The sequence below is a fragment of the Clarias gariepinus genome, chromosome 8 (assembly GCF_024256425.1).
Source record: "Clarias gariepinus isolate MV-2021 ecotype Netherlands chromosome 8, CGAR_prim_01v2, whole genome shotgun sequence".
Classification (NCBI taxonomy): Eukaryota; Metazoa; Chordata; class Actinopteri; order Siluriformes; family Clariidae; genus Clarias; species Clarias gariepinus.
In genome coordinates this window covers 10,098,575-10,121,723 of record NC_071107.1, presented here as the reverse complement: position 1 = coordinate 10,121,723, position 23,149 = coordinate 10,098,575, and the positions used below count along the sequence as shown (strand labels likewise).

Below are 23,149 nucleotides of genomic sequence, written 5' to 3'. Positions count from 1 at the left end.
CCTTTAATATGAGACAATTGGAAGTATACCTAATTTAAATAACAATGATTTTGCATCTACAACTCGAATTCCGGAAAGGTTGTGCTGTTATGTAGATTTTAACAAAAAAAACTAAAAGACTTTCACATCACATGAGCCAATATTTTAGTTACAATAAAACATAGAGAACATAAATGTTTAAACTGAGAAATGTTTACACTTTTACCCACTGAGCTTATTTCAAATTTGATGCCTGCTACAAGTCTCAAAAAAAGTTGGGACAGGGACAACCAAGGCAAGGCAAGTTTATTTGTATAGCACATTTCATACACAATGGTAATTTAAAGTGCTTTACATAAAAGAAAAGAAAATAATCATAAAATGTAATAGAAAATAATAGCAATAAAACTTTTTAAAGAAAATGTTTAAATTTGATTTAAAATAGAAATAAAAGCAGTTTGCAGTCAAACTTTTAAACTAATTAAAATTTAAAATAAAATTAAAACAGTTTAAAATATTAGGTAAACATAAAATAATGCAGTCGGTTCAGACGTAGCACAGTGCTCATTCAATTAATTCACAGCTAAACAGATGAGTTTTAAGTCTAGATTTAAATGTGACTAATGTGACTAGTGTTTTTCAACTGTGGGCAGCATAATAGGTAAAAGCCGACTCCCCTTGTTTTGTGTGAACCCTTGGTATTTCTAACTGACTTGATCCTAACGATCTGAGTGGTCTGTTAGATTTATATTTAGTGAGCATATCTGCAATGTATTTAGGTCCCAGGCCATTAAGTGATTTATAAACAAGTAAAAGTACTTTAAAATCTATCCTAAATGTTACAGAAAGCCAGTGTAAGGACCTGCGGGCTGATGTGATGTGCTCAGATTTTCTGGTTCTGGTCAGAATCCCTGCAGCAGCGTTCTGGATGAGCTGCAGCTGTCTAATGGTCTTCTTGGGGAGGCCGGTGAGGAGACCATTACAATAATCCACCCTGCTGGTGATAAAGGCATGGACAAGTATCTCCAAGTCTTGATTGGAAACAAAACATCTAATTCTTGCAATGTTTTTGAGATGATGGTATGCTAATTTAGTTACTGCTTTGACATGGCTGCTAAAACTAAAGCCTGTCTCCAGAATCACCCCAAGATTCTTGACTTGATTTTTAGTTATCCGACTCCTACAGTGAAGGTATGCATTCACCTTCAGAGCTTCATCTTTGTTTCCAAATGCAATGACTGATTTTTCCTTATTTAACTGAAGAAAATTTTGGCACATCCAACTGTTAATTTCATCACTGCATTGGCAGAGGGACTCTATGGGGCTATAATCATTTGGAGATGAGGCTAACAAAAAGCAAGACATTTTGGCTGAAAAAGCAAGACATTTTGATGATCTTTAAACGAAGACTCAAGACGTATCTCTTTCTCCAGTACTTGGACTGATAAAAAAAAAAAAAGACAAAAATAGCACTTAGTTATTAACCTAGTTAACCCAGTGTAAGTATCTATCCAGTGATGTAAACTTTAAAGCACTTTCTGTAAGTCGCTCTGGATAAGAGCGTTTGCCAAATGCTTAAATATAAATGTGTTCTGTGGGACGAGGCTCATTTAAAATGGACTGTTTTAAAGTGGAAAAGTGTTCTATGTTCAGACGAGTCCAAATTTGACATTCTTGTTGGAAATCACAGATGCCATGTTCTCCGGGCTAAAAAGAAGGGGAGACCTTCCAGCAGGTTGTCAGCGTTTGTTTTAAAAGCCAGCATCTCTGATGGTATACCTCAATACCCAGACGTCTTTAAACTGTTTTAAGAAGAAGAGCAGATGCTACACCATCGAAAACATGCCCCTGTCCCAACTTTTTTCAGACCTGTAGCAGGCATCAAATTTGAAATTAGGTTATTTTGTGCATTAAATTTTTACATTTCTTAGTTTAAACATTTATTATGTTCATGTTCTATTCTGAGTAAATTATTGGCTCATGTGATTTGGAAGTCTTTTTGTTTTAATTGTATTAAAAAAAAAAAACAAAAAAAAAAAAACATCCCACCTTTTCCAGAACTTGGGTTGAATCCTAATTGCACTTGCATAAGCTCTTAAAAAAAAAAAAGAAAAGTGGTAGTAGGCCACTTAAAACCTAGCCAAACGCAAATTAAATATAAAGCAACTAATTTAATTAAGTGTAAATTTATCAGTTTAGTTTGACTAAATTTCTTGTATATTTACATTCTATGATTGCATCCAAATTTAGAAGGAGTGTGATTAATTCTTGGTAAATCATTACTTTCCTGTGTCTACCATTTACCTGAAGAATTGGAAAGGAATGTGAAGAACTATAGTGACAATATCCAGTGACAGTTTTCTCCCAACAATACTGTGCAAGTCAACCTGAACAGGAAGACTGGCATAAATATACACAATTCCAGCATTTTCTGACAATGATGTTTTTGTTTAGGCATCGCCAATAATATTTAGTATTTACCTGCTTTTTGTTTAAACTCATAACATTTAGGAATTTCTGAGATTGGACTAATCATTCTTTCATTGCAGGAAAGCAAATTGGAGAACTAGCCATTTCAGTGAACCCCACGTGTGCTGAAAGCCATCAGTGGTAAGTGTTTACATTTGAGTCTATCGAACAAAAGACATTTCCTCATCCTGTTGATTTGTTGTGTTGTTTCATCAGTCAGTTGTTTTAAACAATAACAGTGCTCCATGTGGGCCAGGTTATGTAAGAGTATGATGTAATATTTTAGGTCTGAATTGCATTTTTCTTCTTAATAAAGATGCAAGCAGGCATAAATTTTGAGAATTTAAAGAATATACAACGCAAAGATAAAGGTAAATATATCCCAGGGCCTAGCAAATATAGCGTTACACAGTGTGACCAGTGAGGGTTTTTTTTTTTATTAACCACATGAGTCCTAAAATGTTGTGTGAAAATTAAATTCCATGTTGTAATGACAATACCTAAAGATAAGAGAAAAATATATACATTCTGTATACTATGAGTCAAATGTTTGGACACACCTACTACCTTATGGTCTTTTCTAATTTTTATATCTGACTGAAGGCATCCAAAATATGCTAAATTTCTTTTAAAGTCTCAAGTTGTTTCTCCTACATAACGGCTCTAATCTTACGTGCAGTAAGTTGGTGATTTCTAAGGCTGGTAAATCTAAATAAACTAAAGAAAATGAGAGCCAGTTTCATCATGGTGCTTGATGGGTTTTGCAAATGCACTTGACACTACTGTTCTTGCAAAAACTATTCCAGAAAAGCTGACCTCTGTGTGTTAAAATAACAACTGACTGTTGTTGTTGTTACATAATTATCTAATTCCATATGTGTATTTAATAGTTTGAAATTCCCAGTATTGTAGTAAAATGTTGAAAATAAATCACTAAACAAAAACAAAGAAATTTGCAAGTGATCCCAAACTTTTGAGCAGTGGTATAAATAGTACACCTAAGACCTACAGTATCACTATCTCTCTCTCTCTCTCTTTATATATATATATATATATATATATATATATAAATATTTGGAAATGTTGTGTTTTTAAAATTGACAGGAAGAAAGACATGAGTCAATCTTTGTGTAAGGATGAAATATTTATATATGTGTATGTATATGTGTAATATATATATACACACACATACAAACACACACATGGACAATATTGTTGGTACCCTTCGGTCAATGAAAGAAAAACACACAATAATCACAGAAATAGCTTTAATCTGACAAAAGTAATAATAAATTAAATTTTTATGAATGTTAACCAATATAGTCAGACATTGCTTTTTAACCAAGCATTAATGGAATTGTTTAAAAAGTAAACTCATGGAACAGGCCTAGACAAAAATTTTGGTACCCCCAGAAAAGACTGAAACTGTGTTGTTTGGTGACATGATGTGTACCACCACACTCAACATAGACCAGAGGAAGCGAAGAAAGGAGTTGTCTTAGGAGATTCGAAAGAAAATTATAAACAAGCGTGTTAAAGGAAAAGGCCAGGTTAAAGGTATAAGAGATTTAAGATCCTTGGGATTGTAGCCAACCTCCCTGGACGTGGCCGCAGAAGGAAAATTGATGACAATTCTAAGAGACATATAATCCGAATGATAATAAAAGAGCCCAGAAAGACTTCTGAAAAGATCCGAGGTGAACTTCATGCTTAAGGAACATCAGTGTCAGATCGCACCATTCGTCGTTGTTTGAGCCAAAGTGAACTACATGGGAGACGACCAAGGAGGACATCATTGTTGAAAACAAATCATTAAAAAACAGACTGGAATGTGCCAAACTACATGTTGACAAGCCACAAAGCTTCTGGAAGAATGTCCTATGGACAGATGAGACAAAAATGGAACCTTTTGCCAAGGCACATCAGCACTATGTTCACAGACGAAAAAATGAAGCATATCGAGAAAAGAACACACTGTCCCTACTGTGAAACATGGAGGAAGCTCTGTTATGTTTTGGGGCTGCCTTGCTGCATCTGGCACAGGGTGTCTTGAATCTGTGCAGAGTACAATGAAATCTCAAGACAATCAAGTGATTCTAGAGAGAAATGTGCTGGCCAGTGTCAGAAAGCTATGTCTCAGTTGCAGGTCATGGGTCTTGCAACAGGACAACGACCCAAAACACACAGCTAAAAACACCCAGGAATGTCAAAGAAAAAAACATTGGACTATTCTAAAATGGCCTTCTATGAGCCCATTACCTCAAATTCCATTGAGCATCTTTGGAAGGAGCTGAAACATGCCATCTGGAAAATGGCGCCCTTCAAACTGGAAAAAACTGGAGCAGTTTGCTCATGAGGAATTGGCCAAAATACCTGCTGAGAGGTACAGAAGTCTCATTGACAGTTACAGGAATCGTTTGATTGCAGTGATTGCCTCAAAAGGATGTGCAACAAACTATTAAGTTAAAAGTACCGTCATCTTTGTCTTGGCCTGTTCCATGAGTTTATTTTTTTAAATAATTCCGTTGAAGCATGGTTGAAAAAGCACTGTCTAACTTTCATTGGTTAACATTGATAGAATTTCTATTTATTATTACTCTTGTTAGATTAAAGTTATTTCTGTGACCATTGTGTGTATATGCAACATGAACTGTGTGTGCTAATATGAGTAGCTTAATTAGAGTCATAATATACTTAGATCACAAGGAGTGACAACTTTTGTAAAGCAGACAAAATGTAACATAAATAATAGATATCAGAAAATAACAGCACAAAATAAACACAAAATATACACAAAGCTAAACAAAGTGAAACAGCTTTATTTCAGTCATAAATTCACAAGCACATTCCAGCCGTTCGTCGTCAAATAATTATTAAATGCTGGACACAGGAAGCAAAAAAAGCATAATGAATATTATTTGAATAATAATTTTTAAAAAGCCCTGAGGCACCTTGTGTGGATTTATGTGACGAGACAGTTTCTCTGGGCAAGATTTTTACATTGATATTAAAGATTTTAATTTGTTTCGTCATTCAAGCAGTTTTTGTTTGGACAGGCATGCGTTGACAGCACTTTCTTTATTCATCATTATTAATAATAATTGTAGTAGTATTAATAGTAGTAGTGCTGTGGCTATTATTATTATTATTATTTTTATTATTATTACTTTTTCTTAGTAGTTTCATTCCTAATGTCACTTTATGTTTCACTGAACAGTGAAAAGAGCTGTCATTCATTGCACATACTATTGAGTATGTTTTGGAGGATTCTCTTTCAATAAAAGTGTTATCCCATGAATTGCCGTGAATATCAATAGTGATGCACTGTTTTGTGTATGATTAAACCCAATGCATAGATACAGACCTTGAGCCATGCAGGACATGGTGTATGCGTGGTGGGGGCATCGCGTGCGCGTACGTGCAAAACCATGCCCTTATTTTTAAAATTTCACTCCAAGCTTTTCTGAAAAGCTATGCCTCATATATTTTAGGAATTAGAATTCTATGGTAAATTTGCCATCAGACATTATTTAGATTATAACCACAGACAATTTAGATTACAATGTTTTTATTGTGTATCAGACTTTAACATGAAGATGAATACTTTTATCGACTCCATAAATGCGCTCAAATATCCCACAATGAATCGATACCAAAACATTAACAAAGCGTTAATGTCTGGAGGGGGCAGCCAAAATTGTTGAACATTCTCAAAATTTTCTCCCGACATTAACGACGCAGACGAACATGCCAAAATTCATACAGAGCCTAAAAGAGACTGTAAGCCGTTACCATGCTCTATCGAGCTCGCCAGTGCTCGTAACGATTTTGCATCTGTCTAGATGAAGAGCAAATTTGGCTCAGTGGACAGGGGCCTAAACTTGGGATTAAACGCAGAGGACTGCTATCCAAAGGCGTTGTGAGCTTACATTACAATGCACGTCCGCACACCTCTGCCCACACTATTCAGACTCTGCAAAAATTTCATTTTGAGGTCTTGAAGCATTTTTTCTATAGTCTTGATCTTGCTCCATCAGACTTTCACCTGTTTGATCTCCTGAGCAGCTCTAGGAGGATGAACATTCACTTCTGATGAAAAAGCGGTGCCTTTGTGGTTCGCAGCTCAGCCTAAAACGTTTTTACTGAGGGAATATAAAAACTTGTTGGCAGATGGACAAGTGTATTGAAAAACAAGAGGATTATGTCAAAAAATGACTAAAATTTTATTAAAATATATTCTACAGCCAGGGTGTAGATTATAATTTTGACTCACACTCGTACATAAAAACAGAAGGCACATATCTGTTTCTGGAAAGCAAGCTGTAAATGTCTCATCCTTCATCAAATCCTGCTCATGTCTTGACATGAGCATTCACCTCTTCAAATTTATGAACAGAGTCTGTGAACACTTGGGTTACATAAAATCATTCAGTTTGTTTGGTCTCACAGCTGAACAAATGAAACAATTTTTCCAATGAACACACGTCTCAAGAGGCTTAAGCAGGTGACAGACATTAGGGTAGATTTAAGAATAAAACCTGCTTAAATGTTGTGGTAAATAGCTGTTACATAGACCAGTTCATGTTTATTTTGAGCTGCTGTGTGATTTGGTCTGGTACATGTTTTTTTATTTAACAGATGGCAAACCAGCTGGATGTATAATCAAATTGTTTGAAAGTGGTTTTGTACCTGGCAAAGTAAAGAGAATGGCTCAGGAAATTAGGACAATTTAGGTCAAAATCATGAAGTCTTGTATTTGCCCATACATTCGTGAATCCCCAACCTTTTTGCTCCATTCTGAATACTTCAGCTGTTGTACAATAAATAGTTCTTGTTCAAATGGGTTAATGCTGTAATGTATTCACTTCAATCTGTGGCTGACATTATTATAACAATAGTATTTACTCTTTTATATTATTGGTTTAGTATACTATGCAATTTGCATTCTTTGTTAATTTAGTTTTATTACAATTGGTTATTTTCAATCAGTGTTCTGCACAGTTGTTGCTGGTGCTGTTGAGTGTTAAAATAATGTAGTATATAGTTACAGAAACTTGTAGAATTTTAATGAGGCAAATTGAAGCTAGTAATTTTTTTTGTTGTTGTGTCTTTCCCCTGAAACTAGTCACCAATTTAATTTAATTTGTCCATATTAGTTTTTCTTGACTATTGATTAAATAGAACCTGTTGTAGTCTTTCTGCAATATAGTTATATACAGTTATATGTAACACTGTGGGCTTCTAAGGCACATAGCCAGTTGTTGTACCCACAAACTGTAGTCCTTGCTTATTTCTTTCTAATACAAAAGTCCTCTGTTTTACTGGACTTATTCTAATGGCGGGGGAAAAAACATCACTTCCCTCTGTCAAAGAGCCCTTTTGAGCTCAGACGCAATCAGAGACATTCTCGATGTGGCCGTTCCACCAAGCATTGTTTAGATATTAAGAATCTCATCCTGAAACAGTTGCTGTGTTTGACCTTAAATAACCGACCAGTTCTTATGTATAGGAATCTCCAACTGAATATAGAGAATACAGTGATTAAACCTAGTCACTCTCAAGACCAAAATAATAGATTCCAACTTGAGAAAATTACCAATATAGACCTAATTGAATTATGTATTGCTTTATATTAGATGTTAGATTAAATGTGTATCCATTGTTGAGGGTGAGACAGGAGGAGGTTAGTGGTTTGTTTAAAACCTACAGATGACAAAGACATTTAGCACATAAAGACAAATGTCTATTGGTAATATAGTGACTATAGTTAATACACCTAGAAAAAATGCCACAACTTTTTGTTTCCATGCTGTCCTAATGTTTCGTGTGTTCATGTTGTGTCTAGTAGTAATTGAAACTGTGTTAAGGGTGTTTTGTGGACATTCTAATAGTATTTGTCTATATATTTTGACTAAACACTACTCAAAGAAACTGTTAATTACAAAGGTATATCATTGAAATATTATCAATAGATCAGTATGTCTAATATTGTGTAGGTGCCTCTTGTGCCAGAAAATCATCTCTGACCTGTTGCATGGGCTCTACAAGACCGCTGAAGGTGTGCTGTTAGCTGCTCAAGTTCTGTAAGTTGTATGGTTGGAGCTCTATGGATCAGACTTCTTTTTTTTAGCACATCTTAGAGATGCTCATTTGGATTGAGATCTGAAGAGTTTAGAGGCCTTCAGTTTGGTCATGTTTTTAAAACCATTCCTGAATAATCTGTTTAATGTAGCAGGGCATATTATCTTGCTCAAAGAAGGCACTGCCATTAGAAAATTCCCTTCCCATGAAGTATTGTTCTTGGTTTGCACATATTGTTTTAGTGAGTGGTAAAAAGTAATGTATATCCACATGAATTGCAGGACCCAAGCGTTCTGAGCAAAACAATGTCCAAAACATCACACTGCATAAGCTGGCTTGCCTTTTTCCCCATAGTCCATCTTGGTGCAATTTCTTTTTCAGGTAAGCAGAATATATGAAGGTGTCCACATGATGTAAAAGAAAATGTGATTCATTGTAGCAGGCCACCTTCTGCCATTGTGCCATGCTCACATGCCCATTGTAGATGCTTTTCGCAATGGTTCAGGGTCACGCACCTTTTTCTCTTTGCCAACATTTTCAGCAATTTATGCTGCAGCCAGCCTTTACTCACTATGCACATCAATGAGGCTTACGCGCTCATGACCCTGTTCACCAGTTGTCCTTTCTCATACTTTTGGGTAGGTACTAACCACTAAATACGCCGGACACCCCACAAGACCTGCTGTTTTGGGGGTCCTCTGACCCAGTCGTTTAGTCATTTGTCAGAGTCACTTACATCCTTATACTGTACCCCTATCTCACCTACGCGGCGGCCATAAGTGCAGTTTATCGCAATTCACAGCAAGTTTTGGCATAGTGACCGTTTCCTATCTTTCCGCATGAAAAATTAAACATGTTTCTCGCGGACCCTGCAGAATCTCACGGAACGGCAGGCACTCACTCGCGGTGGCTCGCATTGCCAAACACCGCGTCTCACCATAAGTCAAACCGCATAGGTCAGATGGAGTTTTATACTTGCCCATTTTTTCTACTTCTTAACAAATTAACTTTGAGAACTGACTGTTCACTTCTTGCCAGATATATTCCACTCCTTGATAGGTGCAACTGTAGCAAGATAATCACTGTTACTCCACAGTAACAGTAATTCACTGTTCACTTCACCTCTCAGTGGAATTGTTGTTTTGGCTGATTGTTTTATATAAAAAATTAGGTACACACCTTACGTTCCTGTTCTTTAATGACGGAAGTGAAACCAGATGGTATATTCTGTCAAGGTATTCTATCTGCATCAAGGTTCAGTGTGTTATGAAATCTGATGCTTTTCTGCTAACCATGATTATAAAGAGTGGTTATCCGACGACTTGTTATAGTATCCAGTTAGCTCAACTAGTATGTCCTTTATCCTCTAACCTCTTAAATGAGCAATACACAGAACCATTTTGCACATTTGGTGTGTTAATATCACAGGAGATCAGCAGATACTGACAAAGACAATAGAGATCACAGCGATCACATTTTCTCTATTTTTGGAATGTGAACATTGACTGAATATCTTCACCTGTATCTGCATGATTTTCTGTATTGCACATGATTTTGATTATCATTGCATGTACTGCCCTTAAGATATTGGCAGTGCTGAGTGCTGGTTTGCACTGGCTGGTCCTGGAGCAACTGTGTGTGAGAGATTTATGTATTATTTGTATGATTGCATGTTCATTATTATCCTCTCTTGGTATTTTAGAAAAGTTATAATATAAGTTATAATAATTTTCTCTTATCCCTGTAACTTTATTTAGTCCATCTAATTCCCTTGGCATTGCGCTCCTCCATTCCCTTCTTAGCCTAGGATTAACAAGAAGTCTTCAAAATCCTCAAGGGTAATAGGAGATTAATTTTTTCTTTTGTTTTTAACATCTTGTCTGCATGTGTATGGTGTATGTTTAGCTTTAGAGGAGCCCTAGCTGTGGGCAGCTTTTATTAATTATGCTTTATTGTGACTTACGACTCTTTAAATTTTCATTCAAAAGAAGGGAAATAGTGTTAGTGCTACACCTGACTACCAACTTGCATGACATATTTGTCCCCTCACAAATGTATGTAATTGAACGGAAGTGTTCGATCCTACTTGTGTGTGAGCTGGCGCAAGTTGAGCCTCAGGCAGTACGGGGAAAGACTTGTGTACACAGAAAGTTAAGAGTTAGAAACCGTTCCTGCATGTCTAACTGAGGTTCTCTGTTCTTGAAGTAGATGTGTAATGAATCCTTCTCTCCCCATTCACCAGATTTTTTTTAATCCCCTTTGTTATCACTTGCTGGCTTGAAGGATACGGGCTTGCATAACGTGTTGGCAGAAACAACTCCAGTGTCATTCATCCGTTTTTATTACTAGTTCACACGCTTCGTCGTTCATGTCGATCTCTGTACCTTTTGTGCTGTGTTTTCATGGGAGCTTGAGTATGAGCATGCGCTTGTGTAAGGGTGTGTTGGGATGTATGTTAGCATATACTGTAGGAACTTATACAGTATATAGGAAAATAACTCTAAATAAGCAACTCAGACTTAAAATTTAATTCACAGTCTTTTCTTACTTATTCCATTTGGAAAGGTGTTCACAAGTTAGGTTCATAAGTATTTAAACAGTGATGGTTTTTGCAGTTTTGCCTCTGTACACCACCACAATGGCTTTAACGTTTAGCAATCAAGGTGGTATTAAAATGTAGGCTTAAATTCTAGTGGTTTAACATGTTGCATTAATTGTTTAGAAAATACAGCCATTTTTTTTAGTCTCTTTATTTTTATAGGTTCAAAAGTGTATACAGTACAGTTAAAATCTACTAATAAATGCGATCACACCTTAGAAATTTTAAGTGAATTAAAAAATTCAGCAGATGGTGTTTAAATTAAATTCCACGCGAGCGAAGTCGCTTGCACATTTAGTTAAGAATATGGCTGAGAATTTCTTACCGTAATGTGCAGAGGCATTTTAATTAGGTTTAAATAAAGACAGATCTTAGTGTCTTAGATTTTAGATTGGCCAAATCAAATTCTGTAAACCTGTGTCTGTTACCTTTTATAGTGTCTGTCATGGTAGATGTTAGAACTTCAGTTTATTAAAAAGAATAATAATAATCATTATTTACGCATTGGCATCATCACAGGTAAAAGGAGATGTGCCAAAATGAGACACTACACTATTAAATGTTTTCTTTGGAAGTAAATGAATCAATTATATCACAGTCCCTTTTTTTCAAATTTCTCTAACTCATGTAATACTGACAAGGTTCCAAGTGAGCCGAGCCAATGACTTATGTAGCTCTTGTTAAAAAAAATCATAATTTTCTGCATGCAATTTCTGAGTAGGACATTTAACTACTCTGCAACATTTTGCTGCAAGTTGAACATTTTAAACTTGAACCCAGTTGATACACCAATTTAGTTTTTACTGTTTTCAGAAATGGGATATTGAATCAGAAAGGTTAGTACAGTGCTGTAGTAATTACCCCAACAGAGCTTTCTGCCAACAAAAAAAGATTTCCTTCCCTCGTTGCAGAAATCTGAGCTCTGCAACAAGACCACCTCCGCCATCAAATACTCTTTCTCTCACATGTACACACGTGCACATAAGTATAATCATAGAAATTGAGTCCCCTATGCTTGCCACCTCCAATTCTGTGACTGACAGTGTTTTCATCTCTTGATCCTGTGTTTAAAAACTGTTTGTGCTCAGGATGTACTGCTTGAAGGGGACTACCAGCAGGATAATCTTTGCTGTGGTGGTAAAGCTTTGATCACCTTATACCTCCCTCTCAAAATGTTCTATAACCATGCTATTGAGCATGTGCATGCACACGTACAGTATGCCAAATTCTGACTAGGCAGCCGTGCTCTTTCAAGCTATGCAGTAAAAAAACTCATGGTGTATAGCCATTTCATGTGAGGAAACATTACGATTAATGTCATTTGCTTTATAAGTGATTGTGTGTGAATGTAAGTGGGGGGAGAGATTACTAAGCATTTGCCTTTTCTTTTTGCTTCCCAAGGTATGCTATTCTGTGTGGACTTCTGTCAGAATATGAATCTATCCAGAATAAAATAAAGAATGGCTATCTCTTCAAAGTAAGTCTAATAAACATTCATTTAATTACCTTTTTGCTAGTACTGTACTACTACTATACCAGATTAACTTTGAGTAGTTGAGGCTCTGGGTTGCTAAACCACTGTTCTATGCGCATAAAAGCATCACTTGTTGAGGATTGCATAACAAAAAAAGACATGTTTTATAAGCACAGTGACACAGAGACAAATAAGCCAGGACAGGACTCGGTAAAAACTAGATAGAATTTGAGTTATAGGCCGGAGTGTGTGGTTTAATACTTCCCTAAATATTAACATTTTGTTTTGGTACTTTAGAGCAAGAATTAACAGGTCATGTTATGTTATGTAATGTAATGAATTCTTGTACTTTCTTTGTTTCTCCCAAATATCAGGATCATTTGGATATAGCCATTGAACTGAAGCCACAGGATCCGCTGTCTTATTACCTGCTGGGCCGCTGGTGCTATGCTGTGAGTAAAGACAGTTTATCCACTTGATCATTTTGTTCATTTTTTTTTATGGTGCCAGGACAGGATTTTTCCACTTCTTCCTATTTTATATCCTGGGTTTTAGAAATAAATTCACTCTTTTGAGTATCATTTTTGTTTAAAATGACAAAGCATTTAGAAATCAGAAGGGCTGCATTTATTTTTTTGTATTTGCAGCTCTTATGGGAGTTCCAGGAAGAAAGTAAATGATTAACAAAGATAAATGTATAATCTTTGATGTGATAAAGGATTTTGGTAAGACAATGTTATGCTATATTTAGAAAGGAGTCTATCAGCTTCAGTGCTTCGTAACAGTTTGTAGGTTTTCTTCAGTCTTCAGGACCACAGTTTTGGTTTCTCTTTTTTTTTTTTTTATTAACATGATAAGCTGCTTCTTTTTGTGTTATTAACCTCAAGAGCAAATGACTGTTTACATCTCTTATGAGCATTAACAAGACCCAGCATGTCTTGCAGATATTCTCCAACATTAAGTCATTTATTAATAATTGACAAAATGTAATCTTTGACAAATCATTGTGTGAGTATTGTAACTTCAGGCCCCATGCACTTAAACAAATATAGTCCAGACATGTGAAGAATTTGAGAGGTTGTCACATGAAGGGAATGACCAGTCCTGCACATGGCAGATCATCCAGTATTTCCTCTAATGCTGCAGTAGGTTTCCTTGTAGCCTGCCACCCTATCAAGTTTTTCATTTTGTAATTTTGTCTATTTTGAAGGGATGTCCTGGTCTTGGTAGTGTCATCGTAGCTCCCTATTTTTTTCACTTGTTAATGATGGCCTTCACAATGTCCTATGCAATTTGGCCCCCCATAACCCTGTCCTGATTTGGGGGTATATACATCCTTATAACTCCTTTTGGACCATGGCTTCAGCAGTCAGAAAATCCTGATAGAACAGCTGATCTTTATTTTGAGTTAACCATAATGTATAATAATTACATATGTATAATAATTACTTTAAAACATGGCTTTGAATGTAATTTGTTCATTTTGAACAGACACAGGCCCCATTATAAAAGGGTGTGTCCTATTTTACAACCAGGTTATTTAAAAAAAACAATCAGGTTATTAAAAATATACATTTTCTGATTTTTCACAAACATTTCTGTTTGCGTCTACACATCTTATTGCATTTAAGTTGGTAAAAGATCTGACATGATTTATCATCAAAACCTGCAATTTTACAAGGCTGTACAGATTTTTTTTTAATCCAGTAAGCATATGGGGAGTAGCTGGAGATGACTTGTCATTACTGATGTCTAACACCAATTTGCACAGTATTATTATTGCTGCACAAAGCTCTAGTGTTAAGCCTGACATACATCTGTACACCTTGTATTGCACCTTCTTACAGAGAACAAAGACAACTGTTCCAGCGCTGGATTTTTCCTGGAAATGAACTTAAACCTAGTCTGTCTGTCTGTGTGTGTGTCTTTGTATTTGTGCATGCATGTGCAATTCTGTTTAAGCAACAGTTTTATTGTTCAGAGTTTGAAATATTTAAAAGTTTTTATTACTGTCTCTGGTGTTGATGAATATATGCTTCTGCTGTGCTTCTATGAGTGTTTTCCATGTTTTAATTTCTATAATTGTTCTTATTCACTTCAGCTTATGCAGATATGTTTCTCTATTATTTTAATAGTATATCTTGCTGCAGCATAATGCTTGTGTATTGTTTAATACAATATATAATAATGATCTTTTTTTTTAAACTGGCATTATTTGAAGTGTTGTCTAAGGACTCCTATGTCAATTAGAGATAAGAAATGACTTTTCCTTCTTGTCATATGTCTTCTTTGTCTTTCGGCTGTTCCCTTTCAGGGGTCGCCACAGCGAATCATCTGCCTCCATCTAACCCTATCCTCTGCATCCTCTTCTCTCACACCAACTAACTTCATGTCCTCTCTCACTGCATCCATAAATCTCCTCTTTGGTCTTCCTCTAGACCTCCTGCCTGGCAGTTCCAACCTTAGCATCCTTCTACCGATATATTCACAATCTCTCCTCTGAACATGCCCAAACCACCTCAATCTGGCCTCTCTGACTTTATCTCCAAAACATCTAACATGGGTTGTCCCTCTGATAAACTCATTCTTAATCCTATCCATCCTTGTCACTCCCAAAGAGAACCTCAACATCTTCAGCTCTGCTACCTCAAACTCTGCCTCCTGTCTTTTCTTCAGCGCCACTGTCTCTAAGCCGTAGAGCATCGCTGGTCTCACCACTGTCCTGTACACCTTTCCTTTCATTCTCGCTGATACTCTTTTATCGCACAACACACCTGACACTTTTCTCCACCCATTCCAACCTGCCTGTACCCGCCTCTTCACCTCCTTTCCACACTCTCCGTTGCTCTGGACCGTTGACCCCAAGTACTTAAAATCCTGCACCTTCTTTACCTCTGCTCCCTGTAGCCTCACTGATCCTCCTGGGTCCCTCTCATTTACACACATGTATTCTGTCTTGCTGCGGCTAACCTTCATTCCTCTGCTTTCCAGAGCATACCTCCACCTCTCCAAATTTTCCTCCACCTGTTCCCTGCTCTCGCTACAGAGCACAATGTCATCTGCAAACATCATAGTCCATGGGGACTCCTGTCTAACCTCATCTGTCATCCTGTCCATCACCAGAGCAAACAAAAAGGGGCTTAGAGCCGATCCTTGATGCAGACCCACCTCCACCTTAAACTCTTCTGTCACACCTACAGCACATCTTACCACTGTCTTACAGCTCTCATACATGTCCTGCACCACTCTAACATACTTCTCTGCCACTCCAGACTTACTCATACAATTCCACAGCTCCTCTCTTGGCACCCTGTCATACGCTTTCTCTAAATTTAAAAAGACACAATGCAACTCCCTGTTACCTTCTCTGTACTTCTCCGCCAGCATCCTCAAAGCAAATACTGCATCTGATGTACTCTTTCTAGGCATAAAACCATATTGCTGCTCACAAATGCTCACCTCTGCCCTTAACCTAGCTTCCACTACTCTTTCCCACAGCTTCATTGTCTGGCTCATTAGCTTTATACCTCTATAATTGCCACAGCTCTGCACATCTCCCTTGTTCTTAAAAATTGGCACCAATACACTTCTCCTCCATTCCTCTGAAATCCTCTCACTCTCCAAGATCTTGTTAAACAAACTTGTCAAAAACTCTACTGCCACCTCTCCTAAGCACTTCCATACCTCCACAGGTATGTCATCAGGACCAACAGCCTTTCCACTCTTCATCCTCTTCAATGCCCTTCTCACCTCACTTCTACCAATATTTGCTACTTCCTGTTCCACAACAGTCACCTCTTCTACTCTTTGTTCTCTTTCGTTTTCCTCATTCATCAACTCCTTAAAGTACTCCTTCCATCTTCCCATCACCCTCCTGGCATCTGTCAGTACATTTCCATCTCTATCTTTAATCACTCTAACCTGCTGCACATCCTTCCCATTTCTATCTCTCTGCCTTGCCAACCTGTACAGATCCCCCTCTCCCTCCTTACTGTCTAGCCTAGCATACAAGTCCTCATATGCTCTTTGTTTGGCCTTTGCCACCTCTACCTTCACCTTACTCTGCATCTCCCTGTATTCCTGTCTACTCTCTTCAGTCCTCTCAGTGTCCCACTTCTTCTTAGCTAGCCTCTTTCCCTGTATACACTCCTGGACTTCCTCATTCCACCACCAAGTCTCCTTGTCCACTTTCCCCTTACCTGATGATACACCAAGTACCCTCCTACCTGTCTCCCTGATCACATTGGCTGTAGTTGTCCAGTCAACTGAAAGCACCTTCTGACCACCCATAGCCTGTCTCAACTCCTCCCTAAAGACTTCACAACATTCTTCCTTTCTCAGCTTCCACCACTTTGTCCTCTGCTCTGCCTTTGTCCTCTTCGCCTTCCTCACCACCAGGGTTATTTTACACACCACCATTCTGTGTTGTCTGGCTACACTCTCCCCTACCAACACTTTGCAGTCACTGATCTCTTTCAGGTTACAACGTCGACACAAGATGTAGTCGACCTGAGTGCTTCTGCCTCCACTCTTATATGTCACCCTATGTTCCTGCCTCTTCTGGAAGAAAGTATTTACTACTGCCATTTCCATCCTCTTTGCAAAGTCCACCACCATCTGTCCTTCTACATTCCTGTCCTGAAGACCAAACCTGCCCATCACATTTTCATCACCTCTGTTCCCTTCCCCAACATGTCCATTGCAGTCTGCACCAATCACCACTCTTTCACCTCTGGGGATGCTCTGCATCACTTCATCTAACTCACTCCAGAATTTCTCCTTCTCTTTTAACTCACATCCTACCTGTGGGGCATAACCACTAACAACATTGAACATTATCCCTTCAATTTCCAGCTTCAGACTCATCACCCTATCTGATACTCTCTTCACCTCTAGAACATTCCTTACAAACTCCTCTTTTAGGATAACTCCTACTCTATTTCTTTTCCTATCCACACCATGGTAAAACAATTTGAACCCTGATCCTAAGCTTCTAGCCTTGCTACCTTTCCACCTGGTCTCCTGTACACACAGTATATCCACCTTTCTTCTCTGCATCATATCAACTAACTCTCTTCCCTTCCCTGTCATGGTCCCCACATTCAAAGTCCCTACTATCACTCCTAAACTCTTGCCTTTCCTCTTCTCTCTCTGCTTACGAACTTGTCTCTCTCCTTCTTGTCATATGTACAGAGTAGAATATACAGTACTATAGGCATCTCTTCCAGGCATACAGTCCTGTAATGTGATCTTAAAAATCTGATTAAAGTCTGTTGTAAATTCCTTCCAAACCATGCATGTGTATGTTCTGTGTATATGTGGACGGGTGTTTATGTCTTTCTGTGCATGTGTGTGCGCATGCAGGTGGCCCAGTGTACATGGATTGAAAGGAAAATTGCTGCTACATTGTTTGGAGAGCCTCCGAGCGCAACAGTCCAGGATGCCTTGCAGAACTTCCTGAAGGTAGGCCTCAGTCTCAGAGTGGAAAAACTCTGCAACCCTAAAGATGAGGCTTATTGCTTAAGACTTAATGCAGGTTTGTGCATGGTTAAAAAAAATAAGCATAAAAAAGTCAGTCATCATATTTGGATACCATTATATACAAAATACAAAAATAATGAACTACGGGTAAAATACACTAAACAGAGCTGCTTATGTACAGAGCAGAGCAATGCTGTTAAAATTCAGCTAAAAAGCTGTTTACTAATAATGTAAAATGAACTAAAATGTAAAATCATAAGCCATCATTATAAAAAACAATTTAACAGTAAAGCCTGGTCTCAGTAGTGTAGCTTGTTGAATTTTTGGATCTTCCCACCATCTGCCTTGTGCAGGAGTACAGAGGCCTGTTTGTGTAGTGATGAGTAGGTATTTGCACCTGAATTGTGCCTGCAGCGAGTTAAAGAACAAACCCCAGGTATTTAACAGGATTTAATCTTTGTTCGCATATTTCATATGTTTATATAAAGAAATAAAATCACTCCTGGCCAGGACTCTCACTTGCATGACTCTTCTTCATCTTGTGTATCTCTCCCTTCAATTTTTATTTAAGCAGCATGTGTTGCAACTTGTTGCATCTCGCCTGGAAGCCAGGAGCTGTCTCACTTTCTAACAAGCACGTCCTGTAGAGTTATACCACATCCCTTGGCTGTAGTTAGCTAGAAAAACAGAGCTTCAGCATCGAGAAACAGGTTCAGGGTGATATTCTTCCAATGTAACTTAAAAAAAAAAAAAAAAAAGTTGCAGACCAGCCTCCATTCATTTGAAATGTCAGTTAATCCCATCATTCTTGCTCACAGCTACTCAGTCTGTTTAAACCTGAAGTGAATGAGAAGATTATTTTTAAGACTCAGTCTGAATGAGAAGATCCTTTGTAAGACTGGGCTAAAGGAGGAGATCCTTTTCATCAACATCCATAAAGATCGGCTTCAGTCTTTCTTCAGCCAACAGAGGCAGTGTTGTACTGTATGTTGGACAAACCTAACGTTTTAACGGCTTAACTGATTGTTTGAATGACTGTGATTTGAAGCATCAGGGAAACATTTCAAGTTTAATTGGTGGAACACACTTCAGTGCTTTGCTATTTCCTTTTTGTGCCATGGTTAAATTGATGCAAATATAGATAAGGTGATTGTTTATTTTGATGAATGGGCAAGCATTGGTTTGTCTCGTTAATCACCATATCCTCAGGGTGTTTATAACTCTTAAACTCTGCTAAGGCAAGTGTGTTTTTTTTCCATTACTATTACACTGCTTTATCTTATCAAACAAAAACAAGACACAGGAAAAATAAAACACTGATTTGCAAATACTGAATCTGTGCATGAACAGTCCAAAGCTCCAAAAGCAACAGGATTTAATCATATCATCAGCTCTTCAATAATATGTAGTAGGATTCTGTTAATGCTCTTTTTTTGTTGTGCTTGCTTTTACAGGCAGAGGAGATGTGTCCCAAGTACTCTAAATCCAATTATGTGTTTTTAGCAAAGGTAAACGATTACAGATACGCATCTCTATGTATGTAGGTGGCTTTTAATGCTTTTGATCCCTCAATGGTGATGTGTATTTCTTTGTTGATTTTTAGTGCTATAAAGACCTGGGCAAGAGAAACCAAGCCAAGATGATGTGTGATTCTGCATCTGAAATGAAAACAGTAACTAAAGAAGTGAGTTAATAAAGTGCATACAGTCCAGTCTATATATTTCTGGTTGTGTATATATCGGTTCTATATTTCTGCCTCAAATTTAAAACAAATTGTTTTCTGTTGTCTGCTATTGTGTTGTCTGCCACAGGACGAGGATGCACAAAAGGAGCTGGACTCTCTTCTCATGTCACTTTAGTCTGAAGCACAAACCACAGTCTTCACATCTCCTCTAGTTTTACTTGTAGTGATGGACTCATGTTGTGAACATATGAGTGTAATCTTGAAAGTCTAATTTTTTTTCTGATGAATGTTGATGACATGACGTTAAAGACAATTGAACTTTGACTAATGATAATCTGCAACATGACTTATATACCACAAACCAAAGGACAATAAGTCATGTTCCAAATTATAATGAATCAAAATTTACTTGTAAATACATGACGACTGTTAATTTTTAAATATTTCTATCTTTATGCTGACTGGAGATGACTCTCAGTATTACGACAACTGTATTTTAATGAATGATAATCTTCCCTCGCAGTATGTGACACATGTCAGATTTACACAAAAATCATAAATGATCAAATTCCTTCTCTTAATTTTAGTACCCATATAGTTGTGGAAAAAACATATATTTCTTAGCTATTCCACCAGAACAGTAAATAGGGCAGTGTCCCACCCAGTCCCAGGCTTCTGTGACCAAGAATACTGACTCAGCTCAAAAAGTGGAAATTAATATACACCAATCAGCCAGAACATTAACATTACAGTATAACCACCTCATTTTTGGGATAACATTGTGCCACCCGGGCAGCTCTGCAGAGCTTTGTCCAGCGCATTCCATGGATCCTCGATCAGATTGAAAGCCCTGCTGAGCCCTGTGAGTGACAGGTTGTGGTGCACTGATTGTTTTGGTGCTTTTTCTACTGTGGCCAGCATTGACTTTTTTCAGCAGTGGGATTGGACAAGATGGTATGGCATTAGGTCCCTGTGGGCATCGTGGGTGCCAATAATCTTGTAACTAGTTTGCTGGTGTACTGTATAGTCGGGGTCATTGTTGATCAGTTTACCTGTCAGTGGTCATAATGTTATGGGTGATTAGTGTAATACAATAGCAAAGTCGATATATACACATATACACCTTAATACAGACTAAAGAAATAAAGCTGTCTATAATTATTATCCCTTTATGAAAAGGTTTCTAATGTAGCACACCGTATTCACTCTCTCAACCCAAAAATAGCCTGTAAGATGTGACATTATTATGATAAGATGTTAGAGAGTTAACCTATGTTGGCTTTGTGTTAAAATTTGTCTTTCTACCTCCATCCCCCATATTCACATTAGACTCTTTGATCCATTCCAAACACAGTCACTTTAGTCAATGACAGTTTACTATTCATGTTTGTTCTACAGAATTACACAAAATATGATGGAACACTAATATCTTTGGCAGGTGCTTCGGTGGCGTAGCAGTTAGCACTGTGGCCTCGCACCTTCGTAGTCGAAGGTTTAAATCCCACCTCTGGTCTGTATGCATGGAGTTTATGTTTGTTCCCCATGCTTGGTGGGTTTCCTCCCACAGTCAAGACATGCTGATTAAGTAAATCGGCATTTCCAAATTCCCGTGTGTGTGCATGTGTGCGTGTGTGTGTGTGTGACCTGCCTTAGACTAGCCCCCTGTGCCCAGTCTCCTGGTATACGGTCCAGGCTTCCCACAACCCTATACAGGAGAAGTTGCATAGAATATATATAAATTAATTAATGAATTTATTCCTAGGTAGGGTTGTGTTTTCCTTTGTTCTTTTTTTTCCCTGTCTCTTTTTTTCTTGACTTTATGACCTATGTTAAGTGCAGTCCATTACACTACTGTACATGTTAGCTTATCACATTTTCCTTTTCAATTTTTTCACATAGGTGAAAAATGGTTCTCAATTTTTAAACCTTGGATGAGTATTACATTTATTTGAGATTATATTAGATATATTTATATTTTAATTTAATAATGTGTTCTGCCTACAACTTGTTTAAGCAAACTAATTACTGAATCTGGAAAATGTTGAATTATTTTATTTTTATTCGGTTTTCCTTGTAACAGGGTGGTGCTGGTTTATATTTTTATATACAGTATGATTTTAGCTTTGCCCTGTAACAAAATATTAAAAGGAATATTGATGCTATTTTTATGATATTTTAGCCTGTTTGTTTTACTGTTTGTTGTGAATATTATCATGCTTGCCCTAGTATCATTTTTAGTCTTGCCACAGTCACACACACAGTTCTTGTTCCCTATCCCCGCATTTTTGTATATAGTTTGTCTGCAGGATGCTTTTTAAATATCTGCAACTGTATCTGTCTGCACCTTCGATTCCAGACATAATCATTCTTGGCAAATGTGCTTAAAATTGCTTCAAAATATGTAGACATTTACTGAACTCGTGAAAAAATATGAAAGTTTTGGACATTGATAAAATTCTGCTTTGTATGAAGACCCATTATACACAAATAGAAATGACATCATATGGTTTCAGTTCTTAGTCCGCATGAATAAAAGTTTACAGAGATATCTGAATGTAACCACGCCATATATGTATGCTTGACTCTTTTAAGCTAAACTAAAAGAGCAGATGCAGGCCTGTGAAAAGCTACAGGATATACACTTAGTTTAGACAATAAATTCACACCTTTGACAAAAAATTTAGCATCATTGATTAGGATTAATATTTGCTCTAGATAAGTGCGTGTGTGTGCATTTGCACCCAAACACCGTCACATTCTTTCATTTGTTATAACTTGATGATAAAACTTTTTGCTTTAGTTCTGCTCCTGAAATTTGATTAAGTGTTTTCTCTTTTTTTGTATGTTTCATATTTACCAAAGAAGTGTGTGTTGTGATAAATTATGTGAAAGGATTTTTTTGTCTCCAGCAACAGCAATGTATAATTCATTGTACTGTAGGATATTCTTTATGAAGTTCTTCAGCATAGTATGTAATCTGTTAATCTGTTGCATTCCTGCGTTTGGAATTTTAAAGTAAACAAATAATTGTACACACAATTCACTCACTTTATAGCATTGAACCCAAATGTGATAAATATATTACCCTCATTAAATTGGTAGAATATGCGTGACATATTCTCTTTGTAACATCCGAGGCTGTGATTGGTAACCGGTTTGAGTCATTTCCAATCAGTTGTCTTGACAAATTTCCTTGTTTACTCCCGAAAAGGAATGTATGTCTATTATCAACCAGAACTGTTGAAGTTTCCCTCATGGAATGGATATCTAGAACAGGATGTGATTAAGGAGATTAAAGAGAGGTAAAGTTATTCATTGTCCAGACCTGGCCTCCAACAGTTAACTGTACTTAATATATAAAATAGTTTACGTTTTAAATTGT

General features: G+C 37.2%; 1 protein-coding gene across 3 annotated transcripts in view; it reads left to right on the top strand.

Moving 5' to 3' along the window:
- Positions 1-20,608, top strand: part of LOC128529333 (regulator of microtubule dynamics protein 2) — a 41,103-nt gene extending 20,495 nt beyond the window's left edge. For all 3 annotated transcript variants that reach the window (XM_053502772.1, XM_053502774.1, XM_053502773.1), the window contains exons 5-11: positions 2,529-2,589; positions 12,530-12,605; positions 12,977-13,054; positions 17,967-18,065; positions 19,538-19,591; positions 19,687-19,767; positions 19,895-20,608. In XM_053502772.1, coding sequence (XP_053358747.1) covers positions 2,529-2,589; positions 12,530-12,605; positions 12,977-13,054; positions 17,967-18,065; positions 19,538-19,591; positions 19,687-19,767; positions 19,895-19,942 — 497 coding nt within the window. In that variant the 3' untranslated portion in view covers positions 19,943-20,608. The remainder of the gene's footprint in view (positions 1-2,528; positions 2,590-12,529; positions 12,606-12,976; positions 13,055-17,966; positions 18,066-19,537; positions 19,592-19,686; positions 19,768-19,894) is intronic.
- Positions 20,609-23,149: the final 2,541 nt, after the last annotated feature.